General features: G+C 42.4%; 1 protein-coding gene across 3 annotated transcripts in view; it reads left to right on the forward strand.

The window, feature by feature from the left end:
- The window catches only part of lpin1a (lipin 1a), a 137,125-nt gene that overhangs the window by 45,667 nt on the left and 66,458 nt on the right, over positions 1 to 25,000 (forward strand). For all 3 annotated transcript variants that reach the window (XM_048597291.1, XM_048597292.1, XM_048597294.1), the window contains exons 4-6: positions 3,021 to 3,331; positions 12,755 to 12,865; positions 24,491 to 24,620. In XM_048597291.1, the coding sequence (XP_048453248.1) occupies positions 3,021 to 3,331; positions 12,755 to 12,865; positions 24,491 to 24,620 (552 nt within the window). The remainder of the gene's footprint in view (positions 1 to 3,020; positions 3,332 to 12,754; positions 12,866 to 24,490; positions 24,621 to 25,000) is intronic.

Consider the following 25,000-nt stretch of genomic DNA (forward strand, 5'->3'; position numbering starts at 1 on the left):
GCTTCTCCACTCAAAGTCAAGGCTGCTTTTGAGAAGTGACCATGACCTATTAAATTGGAAGTGCAAGGCTGTTCCTGAATCAGATGCAGCACCATAGCGCTAAGGAAAGCAAATCTCTTGGCCACTGAAGGCTGATTTCTAACTTAAAAATAAACCTGTGAACAATTTGACAGATGATGGGTGAAAAGAGTGCAGGAAATCCAATGATTGTCTGATAGACAAGAAAAAATCTAAGCCCATCAGCATGGTCAGACCACTTACAATCCAAGGACCCTATCCCGACTCGGTGCTGTGAAGGGGAGGGAGAAATGTGTATTATTTTGCATTTGCGTTTTTGTAATGCAACATGAATTTTTTTGGAAAAGAATCTATTGGTTGCTGTAATGATTCATCAGCAACTTTTTTTATTGCTTCAGTAAGCTTATTTAGACCTTAACACCTGACACCACACTGCAACCAGTTGAGACCCAAAAAACGCTCACACTTTTGAATCTTTATTTCTTGCACTTTCTACTCCTTCAAATTGCAAATAATAAACGCGTATGGATGCCAAAAGTACAGAACAATCAGCTTGTGTTTTCAAACTGGTAACCTATGACAATATTTAATTTTTTTTTTTGGTTTTGTTTTGCTTACATCTTGAAGCACTGGCGGTGCCTCATGTAGACAACCACGTGATAGAATAATTATTTGCTTCTGATTACCAAATAATTATTGGCACGGACAGCAGTATTTTAGTTTTGATTCTCTGCAACTTTAGATGGTGTTTTTTTCCTTCAATGGTGAATGGGTTTTTAATCTTCTTTCTCACACAATTAGATCTTCAGCAAGGTATATTGTGACATAAGAGCATACCAAAGTTTTCTCATGAGTAACACCTTGGAACACTAAATTGATAGTGGCAACAGATGAATGCCGAAATTGGAGGGAGATTAAACTTGCAGGTCTATGGGGATCAAGTGGGACTGACTTGATTTTAATCGTGGATGTACTGAATAGCCTCTTGTGCTGTAATAACTTTTTTGTTAGCTTTTTTTAATATTTATTTTGGAATTTTATAAGCCAACTAGGTAGTATCTGACATCACGTGTGCACACCCCCGCGCCCCCTCCCAACCCCTTACGGTGGACAGAATTCCACATCCAATGCTGAGAAAGAAGAGTGGACATTGACACTGTTTGACAGAAGATAGAATGATTTTGTGGTTTTGTTTTAATTGGCTTAAATACACTCTCGGGACATAACTTGCTTGTTACTGAAGTATGCCAACTACTACAAGGTTGAATAATGGAAATAACTTTAAAACCAATTGTTTTCTGACATCAGCTAGTCACTTATCTCTGACCTTCCCTTGGTGCCTTTTACAAAACCTGTACACTTTCCATTTGAGTTGGAATCTTTTACGTTCAAGTAAAAATACAGGCTGTTCAGCAAAGATAATTTGAACCCTTTTTTTGACCTTTCTAGTGACTTCTTTTCACCTATCTTTTATTTATACTTTTAAACGTGAACGTTGCTTCCCTAACTGTATTTTTGTACTTACTTCAACTTTGTACTGTATTCCGGACTCTTTAATCCTAACACCATCCCGAACAAAGCAGCCTGCTTGATTTGATATGTCATTCCATCTCTTTAGGCATTCACTTCCTCCACTGCTGATGCTGTGACAGTGAAGGGTCAATGGGAAGCACATTTAACTTATTTTATTTCGAAGTAGAGATGTTAATTTTATTTCTGATCCCAACTCCCTTTACTTTGTGGCACCTCAGTTTAATATTCATCTACAGCACATTTCTGAAACTTTTTTGGGTGACAAATAGTACTTACTGTGGACTTAGAGCTTAGACTACTGTCGTTGTCCCTGACTCTGCATACCTTGTTCCCGTCTGTTCAGTAGAACAATCTGAGACTTCCTTTGGTCTCTGACAATTAAAGCAAGCTTGCTATTGGGCAAATTCTAGCACAAGCCATGCAATCACTTTCATCTACCCTCCAACTAAAGCCACAATACAAAAATATAGTAATTGTAGAAACCAAATGCTAAAGCATAAACCTCAATTGTAGCCACCCTCCTAATCGTTGTGTTATACATTTTTAAAGAAAACTAAATCCTTTGGAATGAAGACAGGTTTGCCATATGAGGAAAAGCTGCAGTGACAGTATTCACAAGTCAGACTTGAAATAACAAGTTTGAAATTGTGATTGAGGTTACATAACAATTGCTGTGCAACAATTGAATCTTGGAAAATGTTCAATTCGGTAAACGTGAGTAAAATGAGAATTGTTGGGAACTTTTTATAAAATCAGTTAAATGTTTTGCCTTGGGCTGTGGGACAGACTTCATTGTACATGTAAATGGTTTCTGCCCTTGGTTGTGGGTTTGTCTTAGATTAGGTATTTTTTGTTTTGGGATAGAAGTCTTTATTTTCCTGTGCTGGCATGAGTATCCCACTCTAATTTGTTATGACTTCGCTGGGCCTTTCCTGAAGATGACTCCAGGAAGGGTATAGAAACGTACCATACAGAAGAAGGCTAATCAGCCCTTTTGGGGTGAGCTATCTCCTTAATCCCACTATTTGTCTCAACCCTGCAAGCTTTCCTCTTCCAAGACATGCACATCTTGTTTTTGAGTTGTTGATGTAGTGACTCTCCATCACCTGATGGTGCATTCCAGATCATCATAAACTCACTGCAATTCTGATAAAGTTTGAAAATAGTCCTTTCCCTTCCCTATTTGTGTTCTGTTGTGTTTAATTGTGTAGCAAGTGGAGCTATCATGGTGCTCTGGCACCCCAAGTGTTTAATGTCACCATGGATAGCTTTGGTTTAGATTAATCAATACCTGGATGAGGTTTGGTTGAGATTTTGAACATCTTTAGAAAAATCTTTCTTTTTTTCAAAGGATCCACAGTCAATTACTCAGTCGTATATTAATGAAGAGCAAGTACATAAATGCTCACTCTTGACTGCTATAGAAATCGAGTGGGTGTAATTGACATCTTTTTGTTACTGTTTTTCAGGCAAATGTTCCTTTACACTTGAATACCTCGCCTATCCTTGGATCAGAAGGTGCTGCACTAAAAGAAGGAACAACAGGGAGACACAGAGATTCGACTGGATCCTCCCATACATCAGTACCAATTCATGTTACACAGGCTGCTCCAGAGAACCAACTCAGTAACAGCTCTGCAAAGAAAAGAAGGAAAAGGAGGCGCAAATCGAGAGTGGACAATGTAAAACGAGATGATAACAGCGATACTTCGGAGAATGAAGATATGTTTCCTATTGAAATCAGCTCTGAAGAAGAGATTGAATTCCCTGAAACTGTAAGGTGTGTACAAGAATATTTAGACTATCAAGAAATTATTAGCTTATTCAAAGGAAACATGCTCCTTCAGTTGCTTGCAACGCTTACACTTTGCGATTCACAAACTTCAGAATTTTTTGTTTCTTTATGTATGGTTTTTTTTTGGAGAATTGGATTTTTGAGTAACCTTTTTTTTTGTTTTAATTTGTAACCAGCCTGAAAAATAAGTAGACTAACTTTTAAGTTTTCTTTTATCTAGTTATGTATTAGTTTTGGCATGAGAAACCTGACTTGAAGTCACAATTGACTAACAACTGTTTGATTTAAAGCAACCGAGATAGAAATCCCCTAATTGTGCTCTCCTTTTACAGGGTCCCTATATCCATTGTTAATGGGTTTTTTTCTATTCACTTGTGGGATGTGGGCATCACTGGCTGGCCAGCATTTAATGCCCAACCCTAGTTGCCCTTGAGAAGGTGGTGAGCTGCCTTCTTGAACCGCTGCAGTCAACCTGCTGTAGGTTGACCTACAGTGCCACGAAATTCCAAGATTTTGACCCAGTGATTAGATTTCAAAGTCAGGTTGGAGGGGAACTTGAAGGTGGTGCTGCTCCCATGGACTAGGGCAGCAGACACTTCTAGGTGGAAGTGGTTGTGGGTTTGGAAGGTGAATTTCTGCAGCGCATCTTGTAGATAGCAGTAGTGTGCACTACTGAACATCAGTGGAGGGAATGGATGCTTGTGGATGTAGCGCCAATTAAGCCGGCTGCTTTGTACTGGATGGTGTCAAGCTTCTTGTGTTGTTGGGGCTGCACTCCTCCAGAACACTCCTCCACATTCCTGACTTATGCCTTTGTAGATGGTGGACAGGCTTTGAGGAATCAGGAGGTGTTACTCGCCACAGTATTCCTAGAAATTGACCTGCTATTGTAGCTACTGTGTTTGTGGTGAGTCCAGTTGAATTTCTGATCGATGATAAACCCCAGGATGTTGATTAGTGGGGGATTGAGTGATGGTCACACCTTTGAATGCCAATGGTGTGTGCGTGTATAATATTCAGATTGGGACTGTCCTGCTTTGTGTACAAGACACATTTCCACACTGCGTAGATTAAAGTGTTGTAACTGTACTAGAACAGCTTGGCTAGGGGAGCAGTAAGTTCTGGAGCACAAGTCTTCAGTACTATTACCAGAATGTTGTCATGTCCTGTAGCCTTTCCAGTATCCAGTGTCTCCAACTGCTTCTGGATATCACATGGAGTGAATTGAATTGGCAGAAGACTGGTATCTGTAATGCTGAGGACCACTGGAGGAGGCTGAGATAGATCATCCACTCAGCACTTCTAGCTGAAGATTGCTTCAGCCTTATCTTTTTGCACCAATGTGCTGGACTCTTCCATCATTGAGGATGGGGATATTTATGGAACCGCCTCCTCCAGTGAGTTGTTTAATTGTCCACCACCATTCACGACTGGATGTGGCAGGACTGCAGAGCTTAGATCTGATCCATTGGTTGAGGGATCACTTAGTTCTGTCTATCACTTGCTGCTTTTGCTGTTCTGGTGTGCAAGTAGTCCTGCTTGGCTTCACCAGGTTGATAGCTCCTCTTCAGGTATGTCTGGTGCTTCTCCTGGCATGCCCTCCTGCACTGTCCATTGAACCAGGGTTGATCCCCTGCCTTGATGGTAATGGTTGAGTGGGGTATATGCCGGGCCATGAGGTTACAGATTGTGCTGGAGTACAATTCTGCTGCTGTTGATGGCCCACAGCACCTCATGGATGCCCAGTCTTGAGTTGCTAGATCTGTGTGAAATCTGTCCCATGTAGCACGGTGGTAGTGCCACACGACACGATGGAGATTATTCTCAATGTGGAGGCGAGACTTTGTCTCCACAAGGACTGTACAATGATCGGTCTCACTGATGTCATGGACAGATGCACCTGGCAGATTAGTGAGGATGAGGTCTTGTATGTTTTTCCCTCTTGTTTCTCTCACCACCTGCCGCAGACCCAGTCTAGCAGCGATGTCCTATAGGACCTGACCAGCTCGATCAGTAGTACTGCTGCGGAACCAAACTTTTTTGTGTTGGCCACTGAAATTCCCCACGCAAGAGTACATTTTGTGCCCTTGCCATCCTCCAGTGCTTCCTGTAAGTGTTGCTCAACATGGAGGACTACCGATTCATCAGCTGAGTGAGGACAGTTCGTGATAATCGGGAGGTTCCCTGCCCATGTTTAACCTGAAGCTATGAGACTTCATGGAGTCTGAACCCCATGTTGAGGACTCCCAGGGCGACTCCCTACCGACTATGCTGCTGGGTCTGTCCTGTCGGTGAGAGAGGACATATCCGGGGATGGTGACAGTGGTGTCTGGGACATTGTCTGCGAGGTATTATTTTGTGACTATGACTCAGGCTGTTGCTTGACTAGTCTGTGAGACCGCTCTCCCAATTTTGGCACTAACCCCCAGATGTTAGTGAGGAGGACTTTGCAAGGTTGACACAGCTGTTTCTGCTGTTGTCTTTTCCCGTGCCTAGATTGGTGCCAGGTGATCCATCTGGTTTTGTTTCTTTGAGACTTTGTAGTGATTGGTACAACTAAATTACTTTGCTAGGCCATGTTAGAGGGCAATTGAGCCAACCACATTGCTGTGGGTTTGGAGTCACGTGTAGGCCAGACCAGGACAGGGTGGCAGATTTCCTCCCCTGAAGGACATTAATGAGCCAGTTGGGTTTTTCTGACAATTGGCAATGATTTCGTAGTGATCAGTAGGTTCTTAATTCCAGACTGTACATTTTAATGATTGAATTCAAATTCCACCATCTGCTGTGGCAGGATTCAAGCCCAGGTCCCCAGAACATTTAGCTGGGTTTCTGGATTAATAGACTAGCGATTTAATACCACTAGGCCACTGGCTACCCTAGACGCTTCCTCTTTCTTTTTCCTCTTCCTTTTACTCGCTCTAAATTTTTATCTTGCAAGCCTGCATATTGGATTGTTTTTGCACAGAAAAAGACATCTGATACAGGGCGAAAGCTAATTGTATTTACTCACTCCTCACTGGACAATCTCTTGCTAGCCATGTCTACAAATTCAGACTGATGCTAGACATCTTCCGAAAGTGGCAAAGAGTTGGAATTGCTTATCCAAGTCTTTCTTGTTTTAAAACAAAAAAACAGCCGACTGTGAAACTTCTGAGATTACATAATTCTCGAGTGTTAGCTGCAGCCAAAAAAACTCATTGGCAGCCAGTCACTTCCGAGAAATGAGTGAATGGGAACTTGCAGATCTCTGTTCAGTATGCATCATTTCAGGCTTTAGCCCTTGGAGGAAAAACAATGTAGAACATTCTTTTTTTTAAGAAAATAAATTAACAACTGCTGTGGAGGGGACAGAAGCTCTCTTGTTGGGTAGGATTTATTTTAATCTCTAGAAATTAGAAGGAGGATTTAAAAAAAAAAAAAAAAAAAAAAGTGACTAAACTCCATTCAAACTAGACAAGTTTGAGGTGCTTTAGAATTAATTGAAGCTTGTATCATTGTTGGTCGGTCAGCCAGTTAATGTCTACGTTCTTACGGGGGGGGGGGGACGGTGGGGATGGGGAGTTGAATTTAGATGCTATTTCATTCAAAAAAATCCACGTTATAAGCAAAATAATGCAATGTGCCAATAGTCAAAATGTGCGGTATATTCTATAGAGGGGAAGTCATAGGAAATCGAAGCCTGCAGATCCAATGTGTGGATTAGTCCTATAGAAAGAAATAGTCCTGTTGTGTCAGAAGAAAATTCCAGTTTTACCAGGGAATCTAATGCCTGTAGGTCCGCTTTTTGAATACATGCCTTAAGCCATTCAAGGGTTGTGTTTGCTCCGAATGAAATTGATGGTTACTTGACTGAGAACCCTTCCAGGAGTGAAAGGCACATTCTGTGCTGCTTGACGTTTTGTGTGGTTTCATTGTCAAGTCATGGTGTGCTATTGCTACACAAGTGTCATCAGATTATTTCCTCTTTTTTTGAATATCCAATATGGAAATTGCATTTTATTGTGGTGGGTTGCTTCTGAAAGTGAAGGTGCCACACTTAATGGGTTCCTTCTGAAAATGCCGTAGCTAAAGTTACTCTGGTTTGTTGAACTCTTTGCAATGGATGCTGTAGGCAATTTAATTTGACTGCTTTTTATGATCACTTGTGCAAAGATGTACCTTTTTTAACCACCATCACTAAGTCAAAATGGCACACTATTGAAATTCCTTTCATGTGTCAAAATGGTGCCCATCCACACTAGTGATCCTCTATTTCTCTATCCTCTATTTGACCCTTCTGGAAGGATTTGTACAGTAGCTTGCAGTGTCTGGTTTTTACCAATGTTCGTTACTTAGAATCACTGATTATACATGAATCATTTGGACTTGAAGTTACAATTTTTGAAATTTGCAGATGTCAAAGAAGTTGGAAGTGTACAATGAGAAAGGTAGTAATAGTTTTTATGGGGATATAGTCAGGCAGATGGAACAAATTAGTAACTGACAAGTTTCAGTGCAGAAAAATGAGGTGATGTGAAGAGAGCATACAAGGTATGTAGTTCTGGCACTTCCTTTTTAACATTGTATTCCAAGACTTGGGCTGCTTGTGTTCAAATCCTTTTTGAAGGTGGCAGGACAGGTTTATGGAATCCTGGGCTTTATAATTAGAGGCATGGAGCATAGAGATCATGATGCTGTACTGAACATGAGTTTAATCACCTGACATAGTCACTTTAAATGCTCTGCATTTCAACAAAGGTTATAGAGGAGAGGTCCTATGAAAAATGAATACGGTCATGTGAACTGACTGGGAGTGCTCAATTGTTTGTCTTTTAAGCAGAGAATGCATTGATAAAAATCATTTCTCATTTTTAACTTGATTCCAATTAAACTTGCTTTCTTTTATTGACGGCTGAAGGCTATAAAGGGTGAATGGCAAAAGAATTAGTAATTGATTTTAAATAGAAGTAGTTCTTGCAGCCAATGGCTAGGGTTTACACTGGGAGTTTGAAGAACTTTGTTTCTCAGATCAATGGAATTAATCCTTAAAACAGATTTCACCAATCTGTTTCAACTTTGGACTAAGTTGGAGATTGCTCTTTATGGGCAGCATGTAGAATTGTTGGGCTGAGTAGCCTCTTGGTGCTGTACATGGCAACAGCTGACATATTTTGCTCAGCTTGTTCTGTACGGGTCAGATGCTGCAGACCAAGTGTGATGGTTTCGTTCCTCCAGAGTGCCAGCCACTAATTATAGTATTGAGCTCGATCCAAATTACATTTGTTGTTTACTTTGTTGATCATTCATTGCCAACGTACTAAATGTACTGAAGATCACATAGCATTTGTCTGGTGTCATCTTTCTCCTTCATGTCACGTAATGCCTGTTAAAACCTTAATTGTCATTTTTGTAGCTTGTCAAATCGCTGGCCTGAGACTTTTGAACAAGCTTGAGTTAAATATGCATTTTTACAAAGCATGAAACGTTTTATATTCACCTTTTTTACTTTAAAATTTTTGTTAATGGCTGTGGTAGATTTATGAAATAACCAATTAGCAAGCCTCTGGTTTTGTTTTGGAATGCTTTTGTGAATCAATATAGTTTTAAGAAGGTTCATAGAATTTTATTGGTTAACTGAGTGGATATTCTGGACTGGTGTATTTATCATAAAATAATTGAGAAATGGTTGGTTTTATCTAGAAGATATGCAAGAAGCAAACACTTGACTGCAGTGCCACTTAGTGCTGGATGCATGTTACTACATTAAGCTCCTGATGACTGACTGGAAAATCAGTGATAGTAGGAACTGCAGATGCTGGAGAATCCGAGACCACAAGGTGCAGGGCTGGATGAACACAGCAGGCCAAGCAGCAGCATAGGAGCAGAAAGGCTGACGTTTCAGGCCTAGACCCTTCATCAGAAAAGGGGGAGGGGAAGGGGGTTCTGAAATAAATAGGGAGAGAGTGGGAGGCGGAGAGAAGATGGATAGAGGAGAGGATAGGTGGAGAGGAAATAGCTCAGAGGCGGGGATGGACCCAATAAAGGTGAGTGTAGGTGGGGAGTTAGGGAGGACGGACAGGTCAAGGGGGCGGGATGAGGTTAGTAGGTAGGAGATGGGGGTGCGGCTTGAGGTGGGAGGAAGAACAGGTTAGGGAGGCGGGGATGAGCTGGACTGGTTTTGGGATGCAGTGGGGGGAGGGGAGATTTTGAAGCTTGTGAAATCCACATTGATACCATTGGGCTGCAGGGTTCCCAAGCGGAATATGAGTTGCTGTTCCTGCAACCTTCGGGTGGCATCGTTGTGGCACTGCAGGAGGCCCAGGATGGACATGTCGTCGTCTGAGGAAAGGGAGGGGGAGTTGAAATGGTTCGCGACTGGGAGGTGCAGTTGTTTGTTGCACACCGAGCGTAGGTGTTCTGCAAAGCAGTCCCCGAGTCTCCGCTTGGTTTCCCCGATTGTAGAGGAGGCTACAGCGGAAGCAGTATACCACATTGGCAGATGTGCAGGTGAGCATCTGCTTGATGTGGAAAGTCGTCTTGGGACCTGGGATGGGGGTGAGGCAGGAGGTATGGGGGCAGGTGTAGCACTTCCTGTGGTTGCAGGGAAAAGTGCCGGGGGTGGTGGGGCTGGAGGGGAGTGTGGAGCGGACAAGGGAGTCACTGAGTGGTCCCTTCGGAAAGCAGATAAGGGTGGGGAGGGAAAGATGTCTTTGGTGGTGGGGTCGGATTGCAGATGGCGGAAGTGTCGTAGGATGATGCGTTGGATCCGGAGGTTGGTGGGGTGGTACGTGATGACGAGGGGGATTTTTTTTTTTTTGGTTCTTATTGCGTGGAACGGGGTGTGAGGGATGAGTTGTGGGAGACACGGTTGAGGGCGTTCTCGACCACTGGTGAGGGGAGGTTACGGTCCTTGAAAAACGAGGACAACTGATGTAATGGGAGTGGAATGCCTCATCCTGGGAGCAGATGCGGCGGAGGCGAAGGAATTGGGAATAGGGGATGGCATTTTTGCAGGAAGGTGGGTGGGAGGAGGTGTATTCTAGGTAGCTGTGGGAGTCGGTGGGCTTGAAATGAATATCGGTTTCTAGGTGGTTGCCCGAGATGGAGACAGAGAGGTCCAGGAAGGAGAGAGAGGTATCAGAGATGGTCCAGGTGAACTTAAGGTTGGGGTGGAAGGTGTTGAAGTGGATGAACTGTTTGAGCTCCTCGTGGGAGCCCGAGGCGGTGCCGATACAGTCATCGATGTAACGGAGGAAGAGGTGGGGTTTAGGGCCAGTGTAGGTACGGAAGAGGGATTGTTCCACGTAACCTACAAAGAGGCAGGCGTAGCTTGGGCCCATGTGGGTACCCATGGCCACCCCCTTTGTCTGTAGGAAGTGGGAGGAATTGAAAGAGAAGTTGTTGAGGGTGAGGATGAGTTCGGCTAAGTGGATGAGGGTGTCAGTGGTGGGGGACTGGTCGGGCCTGCGGGACAGCAAGAAGCGGAGGGCCTTTAGGCCATCGGTATGGGGAATGCAGGTGTAGAGGGACTGGATGTCCATGGTAAAGATGAGGTGTTGGGGACCGGGGAATTGGAAGTTCTGGAGGAAGTGGAGGGCGTGGGTGGTGTCATGGACATAAGTAGGGAGTTCCTGGACCAAGGGGGAGAAAATGGAGTCCAGATAGTTGGAGATCAGTTCGGTGGGGCAGGAGCAGGCGGAGACAATGGGTCGACCAGGGCATTCAGGTTTGTGGATTTTGGGAAGGAGATAGAAGTGGGCAGTGCGGGGTTGGGGTGTTTGTACTGCTGATGCAGTTAAGACCATGAGACTTGGGAACCTCCATTTGGGCCATTCAACAGACTGATGGACTTAACGTGATCATGGTTCATCTGAATCCGCAATTCTGCTTTCTTTCTCTTCCCCCGAACATCCGTGACCCTCTATCCTCTTTCTTGTTGTTCTAGGCTGAGGTATAGATTTCTCGTTGTTAATGACCCATCCACCTATCCTGTACAGCACTCAAGAATTTTACAGATTCACTACTTTCTGAGAGAAGGAATTCCTTCTAATCATTGCTGTAAATAGGCAACCCCTAATTCTGGGATTATGCCCTCTGATCCTAGATTTTCCTCCATAAGGGGAAACCACCTTCTGCATCTAGTGTGTCAAGTCAGAGTCTTCTAAACTGCAATAAACACAGGCCTAACTGACTTAACTTCTAAGGATATTCCTCTCATACCTGGGATCAGCCATGTGAACCTTGTCTGGACTGACAGCGATCCCAGTATGCCTTTCTTTTGATAAGGATTTTTTAAATGTACAAGCACAGCCAAATATTTCTGTAGCTTCCTGCAGTCTTTCTATGTTCTTCCTGCTAAAGTGGTCAACCAGGGCGGCTCAGTGGTTAGCACTGCTGCCTCTCCGTGCCAGGGACCTGGATTCGCTTCCATCCCCAGGTGACTGTGCAAACTCTACACAGACATTGTCCCCGTGTCTGTGTGGGTTTCATCTGGTTTCTTCGCACAGTCCCAACTTGTGCAGGTTCGGTGGATTGGCTGTGGGAAATGCAGGGATACTGGGACAAGGTAGGGGTTTGATCTGGGTGGGATGCTCTTCAGAGGGTCAGTGTGAACTTGATGGGTTGAATGGCCTGCCTCAACACTGTAGGGATTCTATGAATCTCATTTTTCCCACTTTTTTTTTATATTGCACCTGCAAAGTTTTTAATCCACTTGCTGAACCTTTGTATCCCCATGCAGACTGTCATCGTCCTTACCAGTTGCTTTTTGAATTATTTTTGTTATCTGCAACATTTGACTATAGTAACTCATTTTCTTGATCTAAGTCATTAATGTATTGTAAATGATTGTGACCCTAGCACCGATCCATGTCAGTCCACTAGTTAATCGTATTGAAAATACCCCCTTATCACAATTCTGTCATCTATTAGTTACACAGTACTCCATTTTAATGCAATACCCGCCCCCCTCTTCCTCCCCCCCCCCCCCAAAAAAAAAAAACGCCATGGGGTCTTGTAAAGTAACCTTTTATGTGTAATACCTTGCCGTACACCCTCTGAAAATCCAAATAAATCCACTGCTTCCTCTTTATCTATCCTATTCATTACCTCCCAGGGGTTGTTGTACCATCTAATTCAAGACTGGGATAAATTGAGCAATTCGGTTCTTTGCCAACAGTATCAACTTGAGCTTTGTGCCTTTTAGATCAATTTTAAATCTGTTTGTGGCCCAGATTCATTTGCTTCTGGGTTTAATTTCATTTAACTGCTGCAAAACTGTGGTGCTGTAAATTAACAACAGGAAAATAATAATGGGGGCTCCAAGTGGAATTCCAGGCCAAGTCATTATTCACACTGTTTCTTTGAACAACTGCAAATTACCATTGAAAGCTTCCCATTAATGACTTTCTTGTCTTCCCTCTGAAGGAACTCCACAAATACGTGCAGTGACAAGAATCTTCAGATCAGTGCCTTGACCAGCTTCACTCAGTCTTCAGCGCATCCACTTTCTGACAGCGAATGCTCCTCCAGACCTGGGTATGTGGTGGTCTTGTTTTGAGTTTTGTGATGTCTCCTCTGACTCATTTCTGAATTAATGAATATCGCACTTGCTGTTCAGTCTGCTTTCTGTCGGGTCAAGTGCTTGTTCTGGCAAGTGGCAAGCAATGCGTAGAGTTTAATGGAGCTTAGGATGTGAGGGGTTGTGGCAAGTCTTTGTCTTGTGTTTCAGGTCACTTAATTCTCTTTGACTCGTAAGGTGTAGCGCTCTGCCAATAGAGTAGGATGTAAAATGGAAGCATCAACACAAAAATAAAATTGTATTTTTATGCACCCAAGCAGGCATGGGAAGTGCTGCTGAGTTGATGAGAAACCTTCCAAAATTATTTGAGTCCAAATGTTGTGACTTGGAGCCATGTTGTCAGCATGTTGCGCAGTCAAGCTTTATAAAGTGGAAGTTCTTAGTGATTTTAGTATTTAATTTTATTTTAATTGCTCATGGAATGTGGTGTCACTGGCTAGGCCTGCATTTGTTGTGCAACTTTGATTTTGTTCTGGTGACAGGTGTTGTCATGAACTCATGCAGCCTTTCCTGAAAGGGGGACCCACAAAGCTGTTAGGAACAGATATCCAGGATTTTGCCTCAGTGACAATGGAGGAATGACAATATATTTTCCACGTCACGACAATGAGTAGCTTGCAGGTCATGATGTTCCCATGCATCTCCTGCTGTTGTCCTTCTAGGTGGTAGAGGCCTTTAAAGGAGCTGTCTAAGGAGGCTTGGTGAATTTCTGCAGTGCATTTTGTACATGGTACACAGTGCTGCGAACTGGTGGTGGGTAAGGTGCTAATCAGGTAGGCTGCTTTGTCCTTTGATGCTAAGCTTCCGGAGTGTCTTTAGAACTGAACTCATCCAGGCAAATCATGTCCCATCACACTTTTGACCCACGTCTTTAAGTGGACAGACTTTGAGAAGATAGGTGAGTTACTTGTTTCCTAATTCCTATCTTCTCACCTCCTTATAGTAACAGCATGTGAATAGCTGGTCCAGTTCAGTCTCTGGTCAAGTGGGGAAAGTTAGAAGATTTGTAGCTCAGGTTGTGGGTGAGGTTGTAGACATGCTCACCGAGCTGCAAATGTTTTTGTGGAAGTGAGGAGTTCAGAAATAGTAATGCCATGGATATAAAGGGGTGACGGTTAGATTCTCTCTCTCGCTTGAGAATGTCATTGGCTAGCTCTTGTGTGGCATGAATATTAATTGATACTTATTGGCTCAAGCCTGGATATTGTCCTGGTTGTGCTGCGTTATGAACTGGACAGCTTCAGGAACAGAAAGTGAATGGGTCTGAAAATGAGTGGTCGGTGTACATCTGGTCTTATGGTGGAATGTAGGCAATTGAAGACATTCTGATGGATGGACCTAGGACACTACCCTGGGAACTCGTGGAATTATTTCCTGGGGGCTGAAATGATTGGTTGCGGTAGTTAGAAAATCATTGTGTTTTAGGTGCTAGGTATAATTCTGAGCAGCGGAGAGATCCCACCCTCACCTCTGTTTCGAATGACTCCAGTTTTGCCAAGTCACTGTCTTGTTCTCCCCTCTGCTGTTCAGCCGTTTTTTGTCCATATTTGAGCAAACATCAAGTGTTCCTGATCAAACCCAAACTGCATGTCTGTAAGCAAGTTACTGCTTTTTTTAATCCCCCAAGTGCTTCAAAGCACAATCAATGACCCCTTCCATCACTTTGTTTGTTTGAGACTAGACTTTTTTTGAGACTTTTTGTGAATAGGATATAGCCTGACCAATTTACCCCATTGTGTTAGATAGTTGGTTTTGAACACCTGGCCCCAGAACTGGGCTCTAGATTACTCATGTGATGAGATTGCCATGTTGCTACTGCATTCTTAATCAGTGTGCAATGTTTGCAAAAGGACTTTTGGATTAATCTTGCTTTACAGTTTGTGTAAAATTGAGCAATGCCAAAGCTGTGAGCAGTAACTTATTCATCAGAGTCAGGCAATTCATTCATTTGTTCCTGAGATGAGAAGTCTCTGGGTGAAGAGAGTGGTGAGCCTGTGGAATTATCTGCCACAGAGATTTGAGGTCAATGCCATTGAATGTTTTGAAGAACGAGATAGATGTAGTTCTTGGGGCTAAAGGGATGAAAGGGTATAGGGTGAAATTGGAAAGAAGTTATTGAGTTGGATGGTCAGCCATGATTCTGTTGAATGGCAGAGTTGGCTCTAAGGGCCAAATGGTGTCCTCTCCTTTTTTTTTTTATTTTTTTCTGTTTTGTCATATCATGTTATTTAAAAATAGTGACAACACTCACTTTCCCTAATTAGAATGATGGCCTGTTCGATCAGTAACAAACTGTAAGATGACAATTTGTAGCTGATAGCCATTATTTTGTTCCATCAGATAGCAAAAAATTTACGTTATTTTGAATCCTTCACTAAAATTGCCAACATGTTGGACATGCTTCTTTGAGTCACAGATAATAAATGTAGGACTGTCATCTGAAATAAAATAGAAAATGTTTTGGATTTAATTGGTCAGTCAGCATTGTAAAGTGTTTTAAAGGCCTGTCTTCCTCTTTGATTTCTACCCCCATTCCTCCCCAAAATAATAAGTGAAAGGATCAAAAGGGTATATTCTGCACGGGCTTGCATTTAGTTCTCCATCTATCAATATCACAAGTATATTTTAGTTATTAGATTTGATTTAAAGGCAAAACACTGCAGATGCTGGAAATCTGATAGAAACAGAGGACGCTGGAGAAACTCAGCAGGTCTGGCAGCATCTGTGTGGAGTGAAACAGTTAACATTTCAAGTCTGTGACTTCTTCAGAACTGAAGAGTCATACCAGACTCGACATTAACTCTGCATCTCTCTCCACAGATGCTGCCTGACCTGAGTTTCTCCAGCATCCTCTGTTTATATCAGGAGCAAAAACAAAGTAGCTGGAAAAGCTCAGCAGGTCTGGCAGCATCTGTGAAGGAGAAAACAGTTAACGTTTTGGGTGACCCTTCCTCTGAACTGATGGTGGCTGGGAAAACGTCGGTTTATATGCAGAAAATAGGGGGGGTGGGTGGAGTAGGGAGTAAACGATAAGATAGAGCCTGAAGAGAGAGAGACAGTTGGACAGACAAAGGAGTTGCTAATGATCAGGCTGGGAGGGTGAATAGTTAATGGGGACTGTTAGTGACTAACAACAGAAGGTGTGTAATGGTAGGCTATGTGGTAACAAGGCCTGGTGTGTGGGGTGGGGGGCTGGGACATAGGACAGTTTAGGCCCTAAAATTATTGAACTCAATACTGAGTCTGGAGGGCTGTAGGGTCCCCAAGTGGAAAATGAGGTGTTGTTCCTCCAGCTTACGTTGGTCTTCGCTGGAACACTGCAGCAAGCCAGAGGCATGTTGGCCAGGGAGCAGGGTGGTGCATTGAAGTAGCAGGCGACAGGTAGTTCAGGGCCTTTTTTTTTTTTTTTTTTTTTTCATAGTTTTGGGCGAGCAGAACGTAAATGTTCTGCAAAGCAGTCGCCAAGTCTATGCTTCGTATCCCCAATGTAGAGGAGACCACACTGAGCAGCGAATGCAGCAGACTAGATTCTGGGAAGTGCAGGTGAAGTGTTGCACCTTTGCCGGTTACAGGTGAGGGTGCCGTAGGGATGTGGGGGTGAAGGAAGTGTGGACCAGGGTGTCCCAGAAGGAACGGTCCCTGAGGGAGGGGAGGGGAGTATGTGTCTGGAGGTGGCAGAAATGGCGTCTGATCTTTTGGATGTGGATGCTGGTGGGATGGTAGGTAAGGATAGGGGGCACCCTATTGCTGTTGCGGGAGGGAAGAGAAGGAGTGAGGGCGGAAGTGCGGGAGATGGGTCGGACCTGGTTGAGGGCCCTGTTGACAACGGAGCTGGGGAATCCTCGGTTGAGGAAGAAGGTGGACATGTCAGAGGCTCCCTCGTTGAAGTTGGCCTCATCTGAACATGTGCGATGGAGGAAATAGTGTGTGAGGATGTATAGTTCAGGTAGCTGTGGGAGTCAGTGGGTTTGTAATGGATATTAGTGGCCAATTTATTTCCAGAAATGGAAACAGAAATGTCGAGGAAGGGAGGAGTCAGAGACCAGGTGAACGTGAGGGCAGGGTGGAAATTGGAGGTGAAATTGAAGTTTTCCAATTGCAGATGAGAGCGGGAAGCAGCACCAATGATATCATTGATGTACCGGAGAAAGAGTTGTGGGGTCGGGGGGCTGGAATAGGACTGGAACAAGGAATGTTCCATGTACCCCATGAAGGCATAACTTGGATCCATGCAGGTGCCCATGGCAGCCCTTCTTACCTGAAGAAAATGAGATGAGTTGAAAAGTTGAGGGTGAGGGCAAGCTTGGCCAAGCGGAGAAGGGTGGTGGTGGTTGGGGATGGTTCAGGTCTTTGCTCCAGGAAGAATCGGAGAGCCCTAAGACCCTCCTGGTGGGGAATGGACGTGTAAAGGGATTGCATGTCCATGGTAAAGAGGGGAGGAAAAAAAGCTGACTGTTTTTTCCTTTGCAGATGCTGCCAGATCTGCTGAGCTTTTCCAGAAACTTATTTACAGCATCTGCAGTTCTTTTGGTTTTTACTCTATTTATATCAATTTTTTTTTTTGGGGTACTATTCCATTTTCGGATGGAAAACAGCACTGTTGGCTTGGCTCCGATGGTGTTCTGGATATGTAACATGACTTGTCATTTGCAGTAAGTGTCATGCATCAGTAATGTAATAGCTAGCTTCATTGTTTCCTTGTCACTTTTTGTACACTTTGTTCAGATGTTTTGGCAAGAGCCAGTCAATCTAATTAATTCTGCTTTCTTTGCTGCATTGCAAAAACTCCAGTCTGCCTGTAGAAAACAATGAACACGCTTCACATCTTTTGGTTCCTGTTGCTGGAGGTTTGTCTAGCTCTTGTCCACAGCCATCGCCTCTTTTTCCATCTTTGCTCAGGTATCAGTCAGAACGCTGCTGCAGTGTTTGCTTTTGTGATGCTGCTAACATCTTAACCGTTCTTGATGTTTGTGTTTTTAATCTTTTTTGGTTAACCTGAAGAATGTTCGTTTGCAGTTGTTTATTCCTAAATATATTTTCTATCTTGTTTGTAATGTGCTTTTGATATCAAATCTGAATTTATTATGTTCCCCTTGTTTTATGGTTCCTGTTTTGGTTTTGAAAGAGTTGGGGACACGTTAGTCAGGATACAATAAATCCTGAGATTGGAGAATAAATTAGGAGATTGCCTTGTATGTGCCAGGATTTGGTAGTCTTAAATTATTGGATGCCACGTTCTGTATCGGTTTACAAAGTCTCAAATTTTGAGGTGAAGCTAATTGTATTTGTTTCATGTAAGTGTCTTATTCATGGTTGCGCTGTGTAATTTTATACATGATGAGGTTTGCTCATGTTTTTTTTTGTTTTGAACCTTCTAGCTACACTCCTCTTCTATTTTGTCAGTCACCCTGCACAAGACATTCTCCATTTGTCCACCTCCCAAAAACTGAATATTGCACCTGATTCAATTCCACCTTAGCAGAAAGAACTTTTTGGTTTTTAGTTCTAGGTAGTGTTACTGACTTGGGTGTGTTTTTATCCCGGCTTGTGATATCTAAATTACTTTGCCTCTTGAGCCTTTTAAACCTCCTGTGCACTGTTGTTTGTAAGCTTCAAAATATATTTGTAATGCTGCTACATTACTACCTGTACAACTTCTCAGGCCTGTAGTAACGCAGTGTGATGGGTAGCCCTCAGACTAGCTCTGCTGAATGCTCTGTGCTCCTGGATATTGACTGAAAATTGCCTGCAGTGAGTTCTTCTGCATGCGTGCAGTGAGCCTCTCGCTACCTGGGCATCCATTGCTAATGTAGTCTGCACGTAAGTGGAGGTGTTTGTGCTTTTGAACACCCTTTTTTGAGATTGTTCTTCTTTTCAGTCTTGAAGTGTTCAGGCTGTGCAGTCACCCACCTGATTAAAGTGACTTGTTACCAATCAAGTAGTTTAGTTCATCCTGGAAGCAAACCTTTCTAAATTCCAGTCAGTGATTTTGCTCCCCAGTTTTGTAATAAAGGAAAATATGTTATCAGTATCCTATTTGTACTGTGTGGAAACATTATTTGCTATTGAACGTTATTAAATGAAGTTGGGAGTTCTTGATTTTTGTCTGTTTATTAAGATTGCAACCATGAATCTTGCCAGCATCTAGCCATTACTTGACTTTTTTGTCTTAAGGGCTTGCAGGATTAGTTGGAGTGGATGACTGAATAAGGGAAGATGTTGAATGCAATACAGAGTGGGAGAGCATGAGATATAGTGAGAAGGGAGCACAGTAGCAGACAGTAAGTGAGGTATTGCAGAGAAAATGATCACACGTGCTGGTGGAGTGGGGAAGGTCCTCCGATCTTCTTCCTACGTTGTTGGGCATTCTTTCAGATGGCTGAGACTGCGTTGACCCCAGCAGGTTGGTGTAGTCTGTTTTTGTGGCCTCAATCCTTCCTGATGGAAGATGAGTCCAACCATGCACCACTCCCTCTAGCAGAGCTCCCAGGTTCTTGCCTGCAAAACTGGGTGCCAATAACCACGTGCAGGGTAAATGTCAGGACCCATGCAGGGCAGCTCTAGACTGGCCATGCCTTGTCTGGGTGCATAGCAGACTTTTGAAGATGGCACAGGCATGGGGGATGCTGGTATTTTTCATGGCTGTGTTGAGTTGTTCTGGGAACTGCACGTGGTAAGATGGGTCTGGAATTGGATGTGAGGGATGCTGATGGGGCAGGTTTGGGAGAGTGAGGCAAGCTTGCTAAGATACAGTGAGAAGAATTTGATAAGAGGAAGCAATTATGTTTTGTACTTTGAAATAAAGTTCTTGTGCAGCTCTTTAAAACAAACTAATTGGAACCAGGGTGATGCTGTGGATATTTTTCACCAGAACTAAACAAAGTTGTTGGACAAGCTCAGCAGGCCTGGCAGCACCCGCGAAGGAAAAAACTATTAACTTTTCGGGTCTGGTGACCCTTCCTCAGGACTGATGTTTCTCTGTGGATATTTTTCTTCATTCGCTGGATACGAGTGTCACTAGTGAGAGCTGCATTTATTGCCCAACGCTCCTTGCTCTTAAAAACCAATGGGATATTTTTGAAGCCATATTTATTTAAATTAGCGTGATATGTGACTTTGAGAAACAACCTGGAGGTGATGGTTTCTATGCACATTCTGTCCTTTATTTTTTTTTTCTCCTCCTGGCTGGTAGAGGTTGCAGATGATGGTGAAATGGTCTTAATAATTTGATGCAGTGCATCAATAAACAATAAACACAACCAAAACTGGTAATGGTCGGAATGGGTATGTACACTGCTTTATCCTGGATGTGATTCGCCTTGCCACTTGGATGAGTGCAGTTGCAACAACATCTGAATGGAGTGTGTTCTGTAGCGTAGTTGACTTGCATTTTGTTCCACTATTTTAAAAGCACTTGCAACCAGGTGAGTCATTCAACCAGTATACCTAGCTGCAGAACCACTACTGTTTTGAGGTTGGTCCAGTTGAGTTTCTGGTCACTGATGTTGGGCTAACTCGTGATATTATCTTGAAGTGCTTATTAGAGATGGTTATCGCCTGGCACTTAAATGTCCCTAAGGATTAATTGCCCTAGCAAGAATACTGTCTATTGGGAACATTCCATGCCTGCAGGCAAAACTTTCTTCAGGAATTGCAAATGGAACAGTATACTCTGCAGTTGTTAGCAAATGGCCTCCCTCCTTATGGCTATAATGGGCTTTGGTGTTGCACCTTTTTCTGAATGCTGGTTTTCTGTATACGGTAGCATTTGCAGCAACCTGTAGGTTTTCCTGCTGGCCATGCGTTTTGTTTTGAGAAGCTGTTCAAAAATCAAGGGCCGTAAGACTTTACTGAATCAGTACATGAGTACACTTTTTTATATTGTGAAAATGTACCACCCTAGAGCAGTTGTTCAAACCCCGTATCTGAAACTCTGGTCGAATTCATGCTTGTTTGGATCAAGGTGGTCGTAGGGTCTAGGACAGCATGGAGTTTCAGGGACGTACTCCTGATGTCGTCACTGTATTTTGGCATGTGATATAATAATACAGAGCTGTCTCCACCTTTTAATGCTGACAGAAGAACTCATTACATGCTGAAGGTAGCAAACTGTGTAATATGTGAATTGCTTAAATTGCGCCCAGACACCTGTAACTTACAGCATACATGCTGAATTCTACAGTACTGTGTGACCCATGTCTTGTCTTGTGTTTTTTTAATGGGTGTTTCACATAACCTTCAAATAACAGGTTGAATTACTTTGTCAATGTACTTGCTACATCATTGTCTCCCATTTCGTCTTCCATCTCCTCTCCCATACAGTACTGGGGATGGAGGAGCTCGCTTGGATGTTGGCTGATGGGTCTAAATTTATGTATGGCTGTAACTTGACTATTCTGTGGGACAGCTCCCTTTAACTGGGATACCAGTCCCAAGCACGCTGCAGGGTGAAGAGGCTTTTTTATTCTCTCTCTCAATTTCTTGGCTTCCTCCTGCTGAAGCCAGGCATTCTTATCAGAATTTTGGAAATGATTGAAAATAAAAGTAAGGACTTGCTCAATGTAATGTCAGAGTTGGTTTGATTTCTAATAATGAAGCAGATTCTGTAGGCCACTGATCTCTGCTCCACTGTAATGGATGGATGTAGCACTAATACAGTGTTTGTGAATGTCATCAGTGATTGTGTTCACTTCACTTGCTTGCTCTCACATTATATTGTAGCGTGGTGATCTGTGCATTGGAAAGGATAGAATCCTAGAATTGCTACAGTGTGGGAGCAGGCCATTCAGCCCATCGAGTCCACACCAATTCTTGGAATGTTCCACCCAGACCTACCCTATCCCTGTAACTCTGCATTTCCCATGGCTAATCCACCTAACCTACACATCTTTGGACTGTAGGAGGAAACCGAAGCACCCAGAGGAAATCCCATGCAGATGCAGAGAATGCCTGCCTGCCAAATTAAGCATAGATTGTAAGTGGGGGAAAAAAAGTAATGGGGAAACCCAAGATTGCTAGCATCTGAGTTACAATGACATCAAAACCTGGATCTTGTGGCAGCTCAATTTCCGGGCTTAAATCAATGGTAGTAGATCAATCTACAATCTCTGCATGTTGGTCCTTTTTCACCACAGCAGTATACGTGAGCAGCAGATGCCTCGCCTCATTTAAAATGCATGAGTCAAAGAAACTAGGAGATTGACCTATTGCAATACTTTAAATTTAAATCGCTTGCATGAAAATTTCCACAAACTCAACACCATTCTTGCACCAGAGTTAGTTTTCCAGACAACAACATGCTAATTCCTAGATTTTTTTTTTTTTTTTTGAAAAGCGGTTTTAGAAGTATTTGGTGAAAGTGAAGCTAAATTTGTGTATCACAAGCCTGAATCGATGATAAATATTGCCTCCTGGCTTGGCATTTGGAAAATTGATGCGCAAGAATGACTCGATCATGCTGTAACTATTACATTCTTGGATAAAGGTTCAACAACTTGGTTATGTTATGATTTTAGTTTAAGATAATGTGTGTGAAATAAGGGAAAACTGTCATATGATTTGTTAAATCTAACAACTTAAGGCTACTTAAAACCTGACTTGCAACATATTTGTTTAGTTTCATTGAAGGCATGATCGTTTTATTTCTGAAGTTCCAGCACTGCTATGAGCCACCATCTTCTTCCTGTTTTTCAGTTACTATCTTGCAGGTGGAAAAGGTCCAAACTTAATTTGCCATTGATTAAATGGCAAATTTGTTCAATACAGATAAAATGTGTAATTATTCATGTAATAAACATCTCAAGTTGTTACTAGTTAGATTTCTGGAGAGAGAAGGGGTTTGAATGTTTTAGATTGGGGCTTTGACTAATGTGACCTCCTTTCTGTAAACTCATTGCCTTCTGGGTGCAAAGAATATCATTCTGCCAACTACTTTTAAACCTATGGTCCCTGGTTATTGACATCTTGCTGGAAAATAAATCATTCCTAGCCATTCTACAAAAAACTCTACATAATTTTATTCACCTCTGTTCAGTCTTGCCTCTGCCTCTACCTTTACCTTTTTCTCTGTTTCCAAAGAGAACCTCAGCCTAGCTCATCCCTGCTCTGAGAGAGAATAGGAGAATTTTAGCTATCCACATCCTTGCAATGTCCTTTTTGCACTGTGATCACCTCTCGACTGTAATGCTAAGATCAGAACTGTGCACAATTATCCAGCTACCATCTGTCTAATGTCTTATACAATTTTCTACTATAACCTCCTTGCTCTTGCATCCTGTGTAATCCCTTCCTCGGTTTTTTTTAAATTTACTCATAATCACCTACCCCAATTTCATTTCAATTTTCTATTTGTCATTTTTTGCCAAACATTCTAATATCTTAGTGCATTTTATGTACACTGCACTTTCTCTCAATTCATCATGTGATTTTATCACCTACAAAAGTTGGTATTCATGTCACCTATGTTTTAAGTATGTCACTGCTTTATTTTAGACACTCTTTCATATCAAAAGACCTAGTACTGTGTCCTGTGAATCTCCTCATCTTGCAACAAACACCTTCCTGTCACTGAACTAATTTTGTGACGATCTGTTCTTTGCTAATCTTATGGAAATAAACCTATTGTTTCCAAAACAATAAAGAAGGCAAAAGAAAAACTTAGCTTGTGGAATAATAATAATGCACAAATAAGTGTAGTTTCTGCATCTTGGTTTTTGAAGCTCTGTTACCCACTGTCTGTTTGTTTTTTTTTCTGTTTTGAATTTTCACCTTTTTTTTTAGTTAAAATGAGTCCTTTTTTAAAGGGGCTGTTTCCATGATCTGGATATACATCCTAACCTATTGGTTGTATTTGATAAGCAGATAATGGCTGTTTTGCCTATTGTGCAAATTCATCTGAACTAAGTTCTATTCTGTACTATTAAAACAGAAGAGAATAAATACATACAAGAGAATAAATACAAATGTACAATTAGCCAGTCATATGGTATGTATCAATGTGTTCATCTAACACTTTAACAAAGCATAACAATTCTGTTTCTAATTGAGAGAAGGTGGGCTCACTAAAAGAAACCAGGTTAATTGATTTAAACAAAAGTCAGCAGTTATTTCATCCATTCACCCATGGACGCACTGTGGCTCAGTGGTTAGCACTGCTGCCTCACAGTACCTGGAACCAGGGTTCAGTTCCACCCTCTGGCGACTGTGTGGTGTTTCTGTTAGTGTGGGTGCTCTGGTTTTCTCCCCCAGTCCAAAGCAGGTTAGGTAAAATGCTCAGGCTAAATTGTCCATAGTGTCTAGGGATGTGCAGGCTAGGTGGGTTAGCTGTGGTAAATGCATGGTGTTTTTTTCTTTTTCTTAAAGGGAAAAACATTGATCCTCTGAAAGCATCCCAACCAGACTCTTCCTCTATCCTTTGTGTGGACTTGATGGGCCAAATGGCCTGCTTCCACACCATAGGGATTCTGAGAATTGAGAATGCCTAATCTACAGAGGTAACTCATGGCCATATAATTTGACAGACCAGTTTGCACCTCCCTGAGATTTTTATTTATTTAGTGTTAAGTTACTCATTTATTTTACAGTGCTGCAAGATCCCGTCCTCTGACACCTAACAGTGATTCTGAATTGGTTAGCAAGCCGTCTGAAAGAGGGATGAATAGAATAAACACAGAAATGCACTGGGCATGGGGTGAACTACCTCAAACTGGCAAGGTATGTGAAAAATGCATAAAGTTATATAATTGAGTATATTTGTAATCTTGAAAGTTTGTTTTCTTGTACAATGAAGAAAGGATGTTTGTTTTTTTTATTTTTAATACTTTACATTGTTATCAAGGCACAGACCAATTCTGCACTGACCTTTCTCTTTATCCCGTGTCGCCGATTCCAGTAATGCTGTATTTTCAGTGTCTATTCTAAATTTATTTGCTTGCTCATCCTCTATCCTTTTTCAATGTTTTTCCTTTTTTCAAGTGTTAACTTAATTTTCTTTTCAAATACAGTTAAGCATGAGGAGCCTGAACAGTCCTCCATTAATATACTTTAATAATCTCTTTATAAACTTTCTGCCAATTTTTTTCCTTCTCTTCCCC

The sequence above is a fragment of the Rhincodon typus genome, chromosome 5 (genome assembly GCF_021869965.1).
Source record: "Rhincodon typus isolate 14 chromosome 5, sRhiTyp1.1, whole genome shotgun sequence".
NCBI classification, from domain to species: Eukaryota; Metazoa; Chordata; class Chondrichthyes; order Orectolobiformes; family Rhincodontidae; genus Rhincodon; species Rhincodon typus.